The 16,494-nt window shown below is 37.8% G+C and overlaps 1 protein-coding gene across 2 annotated transcripts in view; it reads left to right on the top strand.

Annotated features, from left to right (window-relative positions):
- The window catches only part of LOC128857892 (furin-like protease 2), a 239,035-nt gene that overhangs the window by 185,850 nt on the left and 36,691 nt on the right, over positions 1 to 16,494 (top strand). For both annotated transcript variants that reach the window (XM_054093712.1, XM_054093711.1), the window contains exons 12-15: positions 9,592 to 9,868; positions 12,209 to 12,408; positions 12,672 to 12,950; positions 13,110 to 13,363. In XM_054093712.1, the coding sequence (XP_053949687.1) occupies positions 9,592 to 9,868; positions 12,209 to 12,408; positions 12,672 to 12,950; positions 13,110 to 13,363 (1,010 nt within the window). The remainder of the gene's footprint in view (positions 1 to 9,591; positions 9,869 to 12,208; positions 12,409 to 12,671; positions 12,951 to 13,109; positions 13,364 to 16,494) is intronic.

Raw genomic sequence — 16,494 nt, 5'->3', positions numbered from 1 at the left:
CTGCTACGGTAATTTGCCACAACCTCCACCCACCAACTCGATTCATTTGACTTCGGTTACGCCTTTATGATTGCCATAAAATTGCGTGAAGCAGCAAACAAACGAGGCCATAAACAACAATGAGTTTATACTCAGGCATGCGACCAACTCTCCTTGCCATGCACTCTCGTTGTTGTATTGCCGTTATTTTTCTTGTAGTGCCTGCTGCCAATTCATTTCATTCGTCAAATTACACTTTCCATTCTCATTTGCAATTTTACTTGACCATTTCATTTGCATTATCAGTTTCATAGTATAATTTTTTTTTTTTTTTGTTTTTCGTTCTTTATTTTGCTTTTCTGATTTAACAGACGATTGCGCTGGTGTGCGTGCACGTTGCATACAGTTATGTTCTGTTTGTTTGCCTCTTTTGCCTAACAGCTCAGCTGGTTGTTTCCCTGCTGCTACTTCATTTCACTTCACCTTATGTAATTGTAATTTCATCTTATTTTCCAATGATATTACTCGCCTTCAGCCTTTGCGCTGTGTCAGCTGAGAAAACTGTAGTCACTGCGTAGTGTTATGTGAATGTATTAATTAAATATAATATCTGAAAAAGTTACATGTAAATGCAGAACGCTTTTGTGTACACACACACACATTTTCCCATAAGACAATCAGTGAAGTTAAGTGTAATGGAACCATAGTTGCACAATTTTAGATGAAGTAAAAAGTGCTCAATGCTCAGGCGATTTACGACCAGAAAATTAACATAAATATGGAAATAATTAAAAAAAAAATTCAGACTAATCTTCAATCCATTTTTAACTCATCTTCAATACATGAGCCAGAGCATAAGTGCTCACATGCCATGCGGGATCTGTAGAATCACCGCGAATCACAAAAAGTAACCGCGATTATTCATGAAGTATAAAAGATATACATATATTTAACACTTATCCTGTATCCTAACTAGTACATAAGGTATTGTAGATGTTTCAGAATGAGTCTTACAAATAAAGTTTTCGCAGCTTCCGCATTTACTGCTATATTTCGTACTATTTGATCAACTTGGACAAATAAAGCAACGACCACGTTTTAGATTTGTAGGTTTGGGAGGCTTTTCAGTAGTTTCTGCTGTTTTTTGAGTGTTTATTACGATAATTTTTGCTGCACTGCTTCGAAGGAGTACAGATCTGCGCGAAATTTCCTGTAAAATAAGGAAACAAGCGACGCTTAATTTTTTTATTCTTGTTCCATTCAGTGTTTATTTCCCTAAAAATTACAAAAGCATTGTATGCACTTATATCCAACATATTATAAAACAAGGACTGTGGTCATCGATTTGTCCTTCGCTTGCAGGTGTATGTCCTAATAACTTGGTCTAGTATATCGACCCCGGATTTATTTTTGTTGTAAAAATCTATGATTTCTGGCTTTTCAGTGTTGGGATTGATTTCAACATTATTGTGGAGAGTACTGAGTAGATATATAACCACTATTGTGGTTTTGTTCTTGTTATCAAAAAAGAAGTTTGTATCATTTACTGGTTTATTTTTTAACTTTGTAATTTCCACAGGCAATAACGTTTTATTCTTTCGAACCGTACCAACTAGGGGTTTCTTACGTTTCAAAAGTTCAATCCCCAACTCGTGAGATGTAAAAAAATTATCGCACGTGATATTACGACCTTGTATATCCTTCACTAGATCGAGTACAACACGACGCCCCTGCTCTTTCTCAGGCTTACAATCGATCTTTACTTCTATACACCTGCAGCGACCATGCAAAACTTGTTTGGCTATCACGCAAGGCCCAAATTTTGATTCCGTATTTTCCAGGCTTCGATCGGATATATTGTTTGAAAGGACAACGGCCGCGAAATATAACCAATTGTTCATCGACGGTGGTGAATTCTCCAGAATTATACATCTTTTGTATGTTACATTCCCAGCGATTCCAAATATCCCTGATTGGTGCCAGTTTATCTCGCGCTCGCCTCCCATTCCGGTCAGATTTCTTGTCGAACCTCAGGACTCTGGAGATATTCTGAAATCTGCGTAAAGTCATTGTTGATCTGAAAATCGGACGGCCCTTAGAATCATTCCACAAACTTTCGAGTGCTTCTCCATTTGATCGAAATACACCTGCTAGGAGCAAAAGTCCAAATATGCTTCCAAACTAATACTATCTATTTCGACCCAATTATTTTCAAACACTGATTGACCTGAAACAAATCCCCAGGTATTACTTTACATGCAGGTACATACTTCTACTTATATAATTATGTCTTTCAATTGCATGTGACTTACCTTCTATATTAGTCATCTCAATGATTATTTTCACCACATCGGGCGGCATAAGTATCATAAATGAAGATTTTATACCATCGGTCCGAGCAATGGCATACCGTGTTACTATTGGGCAATTTTGACCCACTTATACAGGATAAGTGTTAAAAAAATTTTACATGAAAGTATGTACAAAACTTCAAGTCGCAATTACTTAATAAACCGTGTAATCTTCATCGTTGTCGAGTATAGCCTGGCATCCTCTTCATGCTTTGAACGAGCTTTTCTGCGTAGCTCGTCGACAAACTGGACTAGATATTGCGTACTTGACGCACGAGTTGCATTAAATCATGGACTGGCCTTCCGGCAAGATACATTTTCATAATTCCTCACACATTTCTAATGGGGTTGGCGTTTGGGGATCGGGAAGGCCCGTCCAATGGTTGGTTGGTTGGTTAAAGTGGTGATTCTTCCAGAATACAACTAGCACTTCCGCACCATTTTGTTGCCACATTCTCGTTACCAACTTGTTTAACGGTTATTTACAGCATGACTATATCCAGTTTGTGCGGTTTAAGAACCTTATTAGGTTGTTGACATCTAAGCCAGATTGTTGTTCGAGATTCTCGAACAGTGGTTGGCCCAGAGGTAACATTCTGCCCCTCCATAGGGTAGGGCATTTAAAGAGAATATGGAAGATTGTTTCCTTGTTCTCCGGTTGTTTACAACTTTGACAGTATGTATTGTGAGGGATACCCATTTTGGCTGCTTGCTCTCCGATAGACCAAACGCCAGTTATGACTGCCGTTAGTCTCCAGACCTTCCATTGTTTCATGTTTGTCAATGTTGATAATTGCTTGGGGTTGTAGGTAGGTCATTACGATCTGTTTATTTTGCATTTCGTCTGGCCTCTCCACCTACAATCCGCGATTGAGAGACATTTTAGGGAAATTGCACTCTTTACTGCACGTAATGGTGGGAATACCCACCTATTCTGCAAGAGCGTTATTCATGGCAGATCCCTCTCTTGCCAGTTCATCTACTTTTTCGTTACCTTCAATATTCCGATGTCCCGGGACCAAGATTAATGTAACCAGTTCAATACTTTGACGCCATTTTCTTGTTTTGTTGTTTTTCAATGTGTTTTTCTGAGAGCAGCGGCTTTGATGATGTGGGACGGTAGGATATGTTCGCCTCCTTCAGTTGTCATTCGATGCTGTTGATACTCACATCTGTTCCCTTTTTTACAAGAATTGTGCGTGCTTGGCGTAGTCACAAAGAAGGGGCCTGCTTAAAAACTTGAACGACCACTTTATCCTACTTTTTGTCATCACTCGATTCAAGCAGCGCTCGGAAAAGTCATCCACATTTTTGTACACTTTATACGGCTGATTCCACATCACAACAAACTTTTTTGATTTTAAATCACTTTTGCAATCATGGCGTAAGATAATTTCGGCCCTTTCGAATACGTGCAAAAAATACGCTTCGAAATGCTTTCCGTACTTCTCACTCATTTCTGTTTGATTGCGCTTACGGGAAAGTTTCGAACGACACTAATCTGAGTTGGCACTGCTGTCGTAGCACTTGAGTGGGACTATTATGCAGCAAAAAGCAGAACGAAATATATCTTGAAGTTACAAGAAAAATACCGGTTATTATCTTCTGACGCAGACTGTATACTGCATAGGATCCATAAGCACTACAAAGTATTTTAGCTGCCTGCTTCCATTCTTCACCTTGGTTGTAGTGGTAGTGTAAAATGTATGGAATTTTCTTTATTCTCCATTTTTAAACGCTGTAACATATAGATGAGCTCACCCAAGATGAAGCTGTCATAGTAATTTCAAGAGTAATATCGCCATTTGTGGAAAAACATGACGACTTCCACCAGAAATAGGAAGATGATCTCAGTCAAACACCCAATAAAGGGTGTAAGTGTCATTTATATAAACTAAGTTGCCCAATAAGTTTTGCGGTTCGATGAGAAAAACACAATTAGATGGTTTGAAATGCACTTTATTATTCAGTATAATCTCTATCTCGATATCAGCTAACTTGTTCCAACATGATTCCAATTTATAAGTATAAATTCCATCCGTGAATTGAGAATCTGGAAGGGCTAGGTAGCTACCTACCTAAGTTAGTTGGCAAGAGTACCACAGGAACACTTCAAGTAGCACTTACGTGTTTTGATACCATAATGTGGATCACGACCTGCGAAAAAATTTAGGGAAGAAAAAACCATATACAGCCATCCAGTGCTGATGATGTAGTGAAGGAGAGAAAATGGATCTAGGCTGGAGAATATCCTCAAGCCATCCCCAAAGAGCACGCAAAGGAATCTCAATCGCCTAGCTGTCAGAGCTGGACATTTGCAGAGAAAGTGCTCAATAGTCTCTTTCTCTGCAGGATGCCCACAGCTGCAAAAGGGCTGCAAAATACGCTTCCACCGCTGTTTTAACCTCATCATTTGTTGAAAACGCTTTCCATGCATGCGTTTTTTTAGATCTGGAAACAGATGAAAGTCGCTAGGGGTCAAATCTGGTGGATGTTCTAACAATTCGAACTTGAATTCCAATTGGATTTGAGCCATTGTAAAAATGCTCTTGTGGCTCTGTGCATTGTTCTGATGGGAAGAATTTTTTCTCAGCAAACTCGGTATTTTTCACAAATTTTTTCTTCCAGCTGGTTTAAAAGACAATAATATTCAGAATTTTTTTTTAACAATATTTTACCAGTTTGCAAGTAATCCACAAACAAAACTCCTTCCGCATCCCCAAAAACTGATGCTAACACCTTTTCGGTCGATTTCTAGATTCGAACTCGTTTCAGAGCTGAAGAATCAGGTCCACACCATCCTTTAGGCTTTTGTTTTGATTTGAGATCAAGGTGATAGACCCAAGTCTTATTCACTGTAAGGAATCGGCGCAAAATCCACTTTGTCCTTTCGAAAACGCTCATAATGTTGCTGAGAAAGTCGCATTCGACGTTTGTGTGTTTGCTCCATTGTTAATGAATGCGGCAGCCTTTTCTGAAACCCAATACTTCAGTCAAAATATTGCTACAATGTCGAATGAGATGCCTAGGGCTTCTACTAAATTTCCCTCAGTCACTTGAGGATTATCCTCTATTTTTTTCTACAATTTCTGGTGCTTTTGCTGTTTTTAGACGTCCTTGAGATGGATCGACTTCAAGGCTTGTCAGCTACCCATCTTTCTCATGTCCTAATGGATGGCGAAAATTTTTTTTATTTCTTTTCAACATTCGGTCATAAATTTCCTTTGCTCTTAAACCTTGCAAAAATAAAAATTCAATCACTGGATACCTCATTTTTTCCATTGTAGAAAATACAAAAAAACAAAAAACAAAGAATGAATTGACAAATTGAAATGAAAGTTCATCTACGTCGTAGTAGCAACGCCTTATCTTATTGAATCGCAACTTGTTGAACATCTGAGTACTTGCGATATATAATCATATTAAAAAATTATTGTATTTATATCTAACAGTAGTATAAACTTTGTTGGAGAATTCTACTTTAACAGATAAAGTTTTTGTATGCCTTTCAAGAGTTAACCATCACAGATTTTTAGAACAGCCTCTTAGGTCCTGAGAATCTATTGAGTATGGGAATAAGTTTCCGCCCTTTCTCGGCCAAAGTTACGAATTATTTAAAGAATTAAATATTACATGATATTATGCGAAGTATGTGCCATGGGAAGCTACAACTTTAATCCATCTTTCAGGCAGCATACGGATTCCTCTGACGATGAACTCGAGTTCTTTTGACTTGATCCGTTCATTGAGCCACTTGTGATTATCTCGGAATAAGTGAACCGCTCCCCAATAAGGGCTGACTGCATTTATCAGAACAGATAGTAGTCCGAAGGTGCAATATCTGGGGACTACGATGTGTGGGGCCAGATTTCCCAATTCAGTCCCTCTAAATATTTTTGGGCCGATTTAGCAACGTGTGGCCTGGCGTTGTCATGCAGCAAAGTTAGTTTGTCATGTCTACCGTCCCATTACGGCCGTTTTTTTATTTGAGAGCTCGATTCAAACGCAGTAGCTGCAGTCGATAGCGATCTAACATAGATAGATGATACCCTTCTGATCTTACCAGATGCACAACATAACCTTTGAAGCATGTATATTTTTTTCACTGTCGATGGGCCTAGTTCACCTGGCAGGCTCCAACATTTTCGACGCTTAGGTTATTTCATAAATGATCCATTTTTCATCCCCAGTGACGATGCGATGCAGAAAACTTTTTCTTTTCTGCCATTCAAGAAGCATCTCACACGTCTCTTGATATCCCTCGTCTTTAATTGATGTGTCACCCATTTACCTGGTACCTGCTTTCTCGACTATCGCGTGTAAACGTTTGCCGACAGTTGATCTGCCAACTCTTTAGACATATCATCAAGGGTTCGGCATGCGTCTACATCAAACAATTTTTGTAGTTGAGTATCTTTGAATTTTTTCGGTGCCCCTTCGCTCGTTCGATCCTTATCACTCACGTCAAAATTGCCACTTTAGAAGCTTCGAAACCACTCTTTACAAGTGGTATTGATGGAGCGCGTCTACCGTAAATATTGATCAATATACGACACGTTTCAGCTGCACTTTTCTTTAAGAGGTAAGAAATGAAGCATGACTTCCCGCAAATGCTGTTTTTTCGGGACGAACGTGAACATTTTTGGCGTCAGATAAAAAATGATCTTTACGCTTCAAACGAATGTCAACTACTGCGATCGAGACCTCTTATATACACACCTTCAAATCACCAGTTTATTACTACAGCGAACACAAAAATAGTATCAGAAGCGACACTTCTTATAATGGAGGAGCCTGGTTTATAAGGTCAAAAAAATCAATTTTTTTTTTTCGTTTTAAGCGATTCCTAATATATTTCAAAATATTCACACAAAGTTACAGAGCCTAATTCTCAATATTTCCATAGACCGCTGTGACCGGACAGCTATAGTACAAACTTTATCTTCTTTTCTCGACTTTTCATTTTTATGATTTCTTTGAATTGGCGTACATGAATGAAAAAAAACTAATGAACTTTTGAAATGAATCATAGCTTGTTCCCTTCAGAATTAAATCCTCTTCTATTTGAACCAACAAATAGATAAAAAAAAAATTTTCAAGATTTTTATACCAAGTTGAAGTAATTTTTTTTTATAGAAAGGCATTTTTTTCTTTAAAACCTCCAAAAAGCTGAAATTTTGGAATTTCCCTCAGTTTTCTTAGTTCGTCTAGAATAAAAAATCATGATAATTAGAAATCCATTTGAATTTTTTGCTTTAGATAATAGGACTATGAATAAGTTCGTGCGGTTTTTTTTCGAAATTTGAAACTTTATTGACGTAAAATGGTTACAAATTTAATATTCAAAATATTGTCCATCGCTTACTACTACTTTTTCCCATCTTTCTGGCAATTCACGGATTCCCTTTGTGAAAAATTCGGTCGGTTTTGCCGCAATCCACGAATCGATCCATTTTTTGACTTCATCGTAATTACGGAAGTGCTGGTCAGCCAGGCCATGTTGCATCGATCGGAAGAGATAGTAATCGGATGGCGCAAGGTCTGGACTATACGGCGGGTGGGGTAGGACATCCCATTTGAGCGTTTCTAAGTATGTTTTGACCACTTGTGCAACATGTGGCCGAGCATTGTCATGTTGCAAAATAACTTTGTCGTGTCTATCGGCGTATTGCGGCCGTTTTTCTCGCAGTGCTCGGCTCAAACGCATCAATTGTCGTCGGTAGACATCCCCCGTAATCGTTTCATTCGGTTTCAGTAGCTCATAATACACAACACCCAGCTGGTCCCACCAGATACACAGCATAACCTTCAGGCCATGAATATTCTGCGCCGACGTCGATGTTGAAGCATGGCCAGGGTATCCATACGTTGCCCGACGTTTTGGATTGTCGTAATGGACCCACTTTTCATCACCAGTCACAATTCGATGCAAAAAACCCTTTCTTTTGTGCCGTTGAAGCAGTTGTTCGCATGCCATAAAACGGCGTTCAACGTCTCTTGGCTTCAATTCATACGGCACCCAATGGCCTACCTTTCGGATCATTCCCATGGCTTTTAAACGTTTGGAAATGGTTGATTGATCAACTCCCAAAATTTTTGCAACCTCTTCTTGCGTTTGAGCCGGATCTTGATCGAGCAATTCCTCCAATTCGGTATCCATGAACTTTGGCGGCGCACCCTCGCGTTCTTCGTCTTCCAAGCCAAAATCACCACTTTTAAAGCGTGCAAACCACTTCTGGCACGTTCGCTCAGATAGAGCATGCTCACCATAAACTTCCACCAAGATACGATGACTTTCGGCTGCTTTTTTCTTCATATTAAAATAATGAAGAAGAATTCCCCGCAAAAACACATTATTTGGCACGAAATTCGACATTTTCAAGTGTGGTAAAAATATTGTTGTTTACGCTTCAAATAAAAAACTTATACTGACGTTTGTGCCTTACGACAGTAGCTCTCCAATGAATGTTTGGAAATGTGGATCGATGGAATAATAATCAAGTTACGCCATCTGTTGTAAAACCGAAACGAACTTATTCATAGTCCTATTAATAATTACGAGCTGTATCTTGTACGCCAGTTGGATGCTCCAGCGTTGCAGCGCTCTACTAATTTCTATGTTAAACATTTTTTCAACTTATTTTAACCAGTAAAAAAATTTTTTATACTTTTTAGATGTTCATTAAAATATAGAAAAAACTTTGCAGTGCTAAATTAATTTTTTCCTCCCCTCTCCCCTCTTAAGAGGGCGGAAACTTATTTCCATATCGAATATGAGGGCTAGAAGATACTGTTCTTTTAATTTTACTATATTTTAACATCTATTTTTATTTTTTAAATATTTACAATTTTATTTCTGTTAATGAATAAATTGAATTATTCTTAGGTTTTAAAGATACTTTGTTACTTCTGTACCAGATAAATATTTTATATGAAAAATTCTAATTAATATTTTAACATTTTTTTTTTATTTTTTATTTTTTTTTGGTTTTCTCGCAAATTTACTGATTACTGCATTGAACCCTATTTATTATTATTTTTTTATTATTATTTCTAAGCAAAACCAATAGTAAATTTTTGAATATCAACATTTATATATATAATTATGTACACATTTAAAAAATATATTTCAAAACACTTACGACAATCGGCTGCAATATTATATAAACTTTTATCACCGAAGATAACTAATTAACAACTCATTCACTCTACTCCGTTTTAATTTTTATTCTTTTCTACTTTTTCTCTTCATCACTTGCAGCTGAGTACTACGACAACAATCACTGCCACACCTGTCACTCCACCTGCGAAACCTGTGATGGACCCACCGAATCGAATTGCCTCTCGTGCCCGCAAAGTTTACTCCTACAATCGCATCGCTGCGTCAGTAGCTGTGATGATGGCTTCTACATGGAGGCGGGCATTTGCGCGAAATGCCTGCACACTTGCACCCAGTGTGTGTCACGAATGAATTGCACCGCCTGCGCCAAAGGATTGCAACTGCAAAGCGGCGAATGTCGCACTACCTGCGCTGATGGGTAATTAATGGGAGTTGTTGTCGCTTATTAAAGAGCGCATTAATTTACGTTCGAAAAGGCAGGAGGGAAGGACGGACGTAAGGGGTGGGATAGTGTTGTGGAGGGAAGAACGAGGGTGGTGTAAGGAAGCATGAAATGAGCTCTTGAGAGTACATACATAGTTAGCGTTTGACGTTGATGTTGTAAAAGTGACAAAGTGTCTAAAAGTTGTTGCACTTAATGGCTGCTTGCGACATTTTATTTTATTAGAAAAATTAAAATTCTGAGCATGAAACTTTTTGGTTTTGTGTCACTATCCAAATTTGGTGCTAAGTCACTAGGTATGAAAATTCAATTAACTGTATGTATGTTGTTTTGCCTGCTTCTCCTATTTAAAGCAGTCTGAGGGTTAATTAAAAAATACAAGTTTTTCATTGCGGTATTTAATCTTCTAAATTTAAAATTAAAAAAAAAATTCGAAATTTTACAGGTATTTGTCCCCTTAAATTAAATTTTTTCTTGATGATTTTATTTAATTTTTTCGACCAGTCAAAATTCCAATTGTAGTTAGTTTTTTTACTTAGTTTTATACTCAGTTTTATTTCTATCTCTGCCTCCTTATCTTTATCTGTTAGCTCTATCTTTTTATCCCCTATTGCATTTTGTTTTTTATCTTCACCTTTATCGCTTTTTCTTTATTTTTATTCTACCCTCCTTATCTTCATATTCACGTTCACCTTTTTGCCTATACTAAATATTTTAATTTAACTTCCCTTTTGTATCTTCATTTTATCATTGCCTTTGTCCTTTTCTTCTTTTCGCCTTTACCTTATTCCTTGCTGTAATTTTAATCTAAATCTTTTATTTATTTATTTAGATGAATTGCAGTTAAAATTATAATTAATTAAGCACTAGCTGCCAGGGCTATCGTCTAATCTAAATCTTTTTCTTTGTTCGCTGCAAAACACATTTCTTTACTTCAGTAGCAATATTAAAGCATACATTTAGAAGGCATGTGCTCGTAATATGAAGTGTGGTTAAGTTTCAAGGGCCGGTGTTGATTTTGAATAAAATACAATTTTTTTAGAAAATTATTGTCATTTCTCTTTATTGTGATAATATTGGTATGGCTCAATTACGCATTGAATAAAATATTGGCCAAATAGCTGTTGTAGCCTCTGCACCGCACACCTCCATCCGATGGTCCAAATTTTCGATGACGCTGAGGCATAATTGAGGTTCTATGCCGTTAATGTGCCGAATTATCTGATCCTTTAGCTCTTGAATTGTTGCTGGCTTATCGAGGTACACCTTTTCTTTGAAATAACCTCAAAGAAAGAAGTCGAACGGTGTCGTTGACGTTTAGGTGTGGTTCACATTCAACATCGGCTCTTGAAATTTAACCATCCTTTACATGGCATTCGTAATAGTGCAATTTGTGAATTGATTTTTCGCTTTGCATTAAACTAATTTAAAATTTTACTAATTTTGTTCCTTTCCCAACATTTTTTTGTTTTTTTTTTTGGAAATTGTAAATTTAATAAAATTTTATAAGCTGAAACTATTGAGTATTTAAATATTTTTAAAACTTTTTTTTATTTTAAAGCAAATCGCATGATATTGTTAAAATTTTATTTTTTTGTTGTGCAACATACATTTTTGTAATGGAGATTTTTATTTGACAAACAAAACAATTCAGAATCTCGATTTATTTTAGTTTTACTGCATACAAATTCATTAGAAATTTATCTCTAAATGGCATAAACAACTTTCGTGCGTTCCAGCAATTCTCTTTCATTTCAATTTATTTGATTTTGAACTTTGTTTTCAGTTTCCCTTTATTACCTCATGCATTTCTTTTTTATTTGTCCATTTTATTTATGCTTATCGCATTGAAGTGCTCACGATTAAGCTTCCGTCACTTTTTAACCTGTTCAAATATTTAAAATAACAACTATCTACATGAACTCATAGCACAAGCACCATAAAGATTGCGTCACCATTAAAAGTTTTAAAGTTGCAGAGGTGTGTCCGTTAGCTCCGCCGCTGCACAGAACTTTTTCGCTAACAAGCAGCTGCTGTAAAAACAACAGCACGAACAGCATCATCCCAACTACTGTGGCACTAAAGTAGAAAGAAAATTTATCAACAACTTTTTCACACTTTCAGCTGCTCGCCCTGACCACCACCGCTCGCTCGCCGAACTACTGCGCGCATCGTCACTTTTCTGTGTTGCCAGTAATGACCAGCATAAAAAATTTACACTTAAGGATTATTTTTGTATTTTTTCTTTGCTTCCAATAAACTCTATTGCTAAAACTTTATTTTCTTCAACAATCTACATTTCTTCTCCCCTTGCAGCTATTACAGCGACCGTGGCACCTGCGCTAAGTGTTACCTCAGCTGTCACACCTGCAGCGGACCGCGTCGTGACCAGTGCGTTCAGTGTCCGACAGGTTGGCAGTTGGCTGGCGGCGAATGTCATCCCGAGTGCCCGGAGGGTTTCTACAAGTCTGAGTTTGGCTGTCAGAAGTGTCATCATTATTGCAAAACTTGCAACGGTAAGTTGTGTGTGTGCCTTCTGCCAATGTTGCAAAGCTGTTTAACAGCGACTAGCAACACGTGCCGCTGAGTGTGTGGATTTGTTAAATTTCAATTTTCGCAAATCTGATGCTTTGCAGCAACGCTAGATTTGCCAACCAACGTTCCATGAATGCATAACTCATTTGTTTTATTTTCTATACTCTATTTTCTTCTTCTTCTTCTACTACTATTACATCTATTCACTTACGCCAACTATTACCGCGCGCTACAATTGCCACAGGTGCCGGTCCACTGGCCTGCACATCCTGTCCGCTGCATTTCATGCTAGACGGTGGCCTCTGTATGGAGTGCCTGGGCTCACAATACTACGACTCACCCACGCAAACATGTAAAACGTGTCATGACTCGTGTCGTTCCTGCTCCGGGCCTGGCCAATATTCGTGCAAAACGTGCGCTTTCCCCTTACATTTGGATCGTTTGAATAATCAATGTGTGCCCTGCTGTCCCACCGATGCGGCACCGGAGGATCAGTCATGCTGTCATTGTGATAAGGATACTGGTAAGTGAATGATAGTGGATATTCGTCAGTTGGTTGAGGCACATACAATACATTTAATATGTACGTGAGTGTGTGCGTATGTGTGCATATTCATTAATGTGCGCACAATTCGAAACTCTTTCATCGACTTCAGCATGTCACTTGTGTTTGTTTTTGCAGGCGGTTGCATCAATGCATCACCGGCGGGCAAACGTCGCATTGCGGCGGCCGCTGAGCAACAACAATTCGGTAGTGCATATAGTGGCGGCTTGTATGGCGGTCTGTTGGACGAGGATGCTGTGGGCGGCAATGGTGGCGCCTTCGGTGGCTTCTTTTCGCGTGTGGGTTCACCGCTGACGACAATTACTGCCATTGCGGTGGCCGCATGTCTGTTGGTCATCACTGTGTTTGCGCTCATATTTGCTGTGCTGCAGGTAAGTTTGGTTTTTATAGACAACTACAAAAGAATTCAATGGGATTAATAGAAATTTGCTTTGTTATATTCCATTTGAAACACTTCAAAAAAGTACGGATGGTATTAATTTAAGCAAGTACACTGCATGTACTCTTGCTTAGCAAACGTTGGTATGTACATTAGGGTGCATCACTCTTTGCACATAAGCAAACTCGGTACTCTTTTCCCATTGTAATTATAAAATTTAGTATAGTGAAAGTCTTGAGCCAAAAAAAAATTAAAAAGTTATTTAAAAAAATACTAATTTTAAAATATTAAAATTTACGAGAGCTGATCCGAATTATCTCTAATAATTGACTACTTTTTTTTTTTTGTCTTCGGTACTTTTTTTCCATTGGAATTATAAAATTTATTACATTTTAAGAACTAAGACAGAAAAGTATTAAAAATTATTTTGAAAAAAACATTAATTTTAAAGTACAGTGCAACCTTTATATAACGAATCTGAAGGGAACCAAAAAATGTTTCGTTTTATCTATTTATTCGCTATAGGTAGGTACTTATTGGTAAAACCTTGGAAAAACGTAATTTAAAGAAATCTGAAAGAAAATTCGTTATACTACTGTGGGCAAAAAGTAAGGTGAATTTGGTTGTAAAATGAAAAATCTTTATTTATTCTTGTAAATCAATTTCATCCCCTTGAAAATAATCCCCTCTCGATGAAATACACTCATGCCAACGATTTTTCCAATCCCCGAAACATGTCAAATTGTCCATTTCCGGTATAGCCATCAGCACCTTCTTCGATTCAGCTTTTATCTCCTCAATCGACTCGAAACGGGTTCCCCGGGTGGTCTCTTGAGTTTTGGGAATAGCCAGAAGTCACACGGAGCCAAATCAGGCGAATACGGTGGTTGTGGAACGATATGCGTGAAATTTTTGGCGAAATGGTCACGAAGAACGAGTGCAGTGTGAGACGGTGCATTATCGTGATGCAAAAACCAAGAGTTGTTGGCCCATAATTCTGGTCTTTTTAGACGAATTGCTTCACGTAAACGACGCATAACGCTCAAATAATATTCCTTATTAACAGTTTGGCCAGGTGGAAGGAATTCATAGTGCACCACACCACGAAAATCGAAAAAAACTGTCATCATGACCTTTATTTTTGAACGACTTTGACGTGCTCTTTTCTGTCTGGCCTCGCCTTTAGCACGATATTCGTTTGATTGGTCGGTTGTTTCAGGGTCGTAAGCATAAATCCAAGTCTCATCTCCCGTAATGATACATTTGAGCTCGTGCTGATAGTCTGAAAGCATTGTTTCACACACATCAACGCGACGATTTTTTTCCAATAAATTGAGGGTTTTCGGTACCAAACGAGATTTGACTTTTCGTAGGCCCAAATGGTCTTTCAAAATGCACCGGTTTTCACAGATCCTTCTGATATTCCGATCATATCAGTAAGGTCTTTAACAGTCAACCGACGATTTTTGAGCACTAACTCCTTCACTTTATTGACGTGTTGGTCATCTGTTGATGTCGATGGTCGTCCGGAGCGCTCCAAGTCATCAACACGTTCTCGACCCTCTTTGAAGTCTTTGTACCACCTATAAACATTTTTCTGCGACATGGTCGAATCACCAAATGCCTTCTGCAACATTCTAAACGTTTCCGCAGCCGAAATTTCATTCCGCAAACAAAATTTGATGGCACTTCTCTGCTCAATCAAATCAGACATTGTAAAAATCGAAAAATGCACTCTTGGTCGTTTGGTAAACTCAAGCGTAAATATATTACTGATATTGACATTCACATGAAAGTTGGCCCAGATGTTATTAACAGTGCTGCCAGCACATGAACAAAATAACTAGAGCGAAATTTTAGTCCCGCGAAGTTTGACAAATAAATTCACCTTACTTTTTGCCCACAATAGTAAATACTATTTTTACCTGTTTACATCAAAATAATGAAAAAACTGCGCTGAAGTGGGCTGGATATATAATAAAAAATGAAAAGTTATACATTTCTGCAATTAGATTTTATTAAAATAATTGGTTATTTTTGTTTGTTTGCGCAAGTTTCGAATGCAGCCGACAATACTTCGCTCAACAGATGCTAAGCTATCGAATGCACTTTTTGGTATAGCTTCCTGTGCCTCAAGAAAAGTTTGGAGCTTTTCAACTATTTGTTTAGCTTCTTTGGCAGTGATAACGTTTTCGACCTCTTCATCCTCCTCAACAATGTCGACTGTATTTTTGTTCAAAACACTATCAACAATGTCATCATCAGTAATAAGACCCGTAGAACTGACGTTTGTCATCGAAAGTAACAAAATCATCGAATCGTTCATCCAAATTGAAATGGTTTTTAACGACAAGCCATTCTTCGCTGCCTTGAATATAATCATTTGCGGTCAAAATATTTGGACTGTCGACAAAGCCACATGTCGCAAAATAGTTGACAATCTTTGGTTGTTTTACGTTTTCCCATGCTTTATGGGCCATTCTGATGCCTTGTAGAACGTTGATATTACATTTGCGCCCCTCTTCCATATCATTGATTAAAAATTTGAACACCTATTGGGATAGAATTGCTTGAATTTTTTAATTGCTCGTATTCCCAGATCTAGAGGTTGTAGTTTCGATGTTGCGTTTGGCGGCAGAAATTGTAATTTAATAGATTTCAGTGATGTAAGGTTTTTGTGTGCCATGCAGTTATCAACGAGCAATAACACTTTGCGATTAGCCTTAGTCATTTCGTTGTCAAATTTTTCTAAGTAATCCAACCATATTTCAGTAGTCATCCAAGCCTTTTTGTTCGCAAAGTAGCCCCCTGTGCCCCATACGTACAGCGAATTCTTCAGCTTTGGCTTTAATTAACGAACATCCTAAAGGAATGTTTTGAGTCCGACATTGTGAAAACCATTTAAACAAACAGTGCTCAATGTATCCATATTCAGCAGCCCGCATTCTTTTCATCTTTAATGCCTTAGTGTTGCAAATAATCTCCCTATTTTTTTTTTAATTGTTGAAAGAGTACTCGGCGGAATATTAAATTGTTTAGCAATTTCTTGCTTCGATTTATCAGCTTGATCAACGGCATCAATTATTAACCTTTTCTCGCGAATAGATATTGAATTACGTTTTA

Source organism: Anastrepha ludens, chromosome 3 (genome assembly GCF_028408465.1).
Source record: "Anastrepha ludens isolate Willacy chromosome 3, idAnaLude1.1, whole genome shotgun sequence".
NCBI lineage: Eukaryota > Metazoa > Arthropoda > Insecta > Diptera > Tephritidae > Anastrepha > Anastrepha ludens.
Note: the sequence above shows the minus strand (reverse complement) of the source record. Positions and strands in the feature narration are given on the sequence as shown.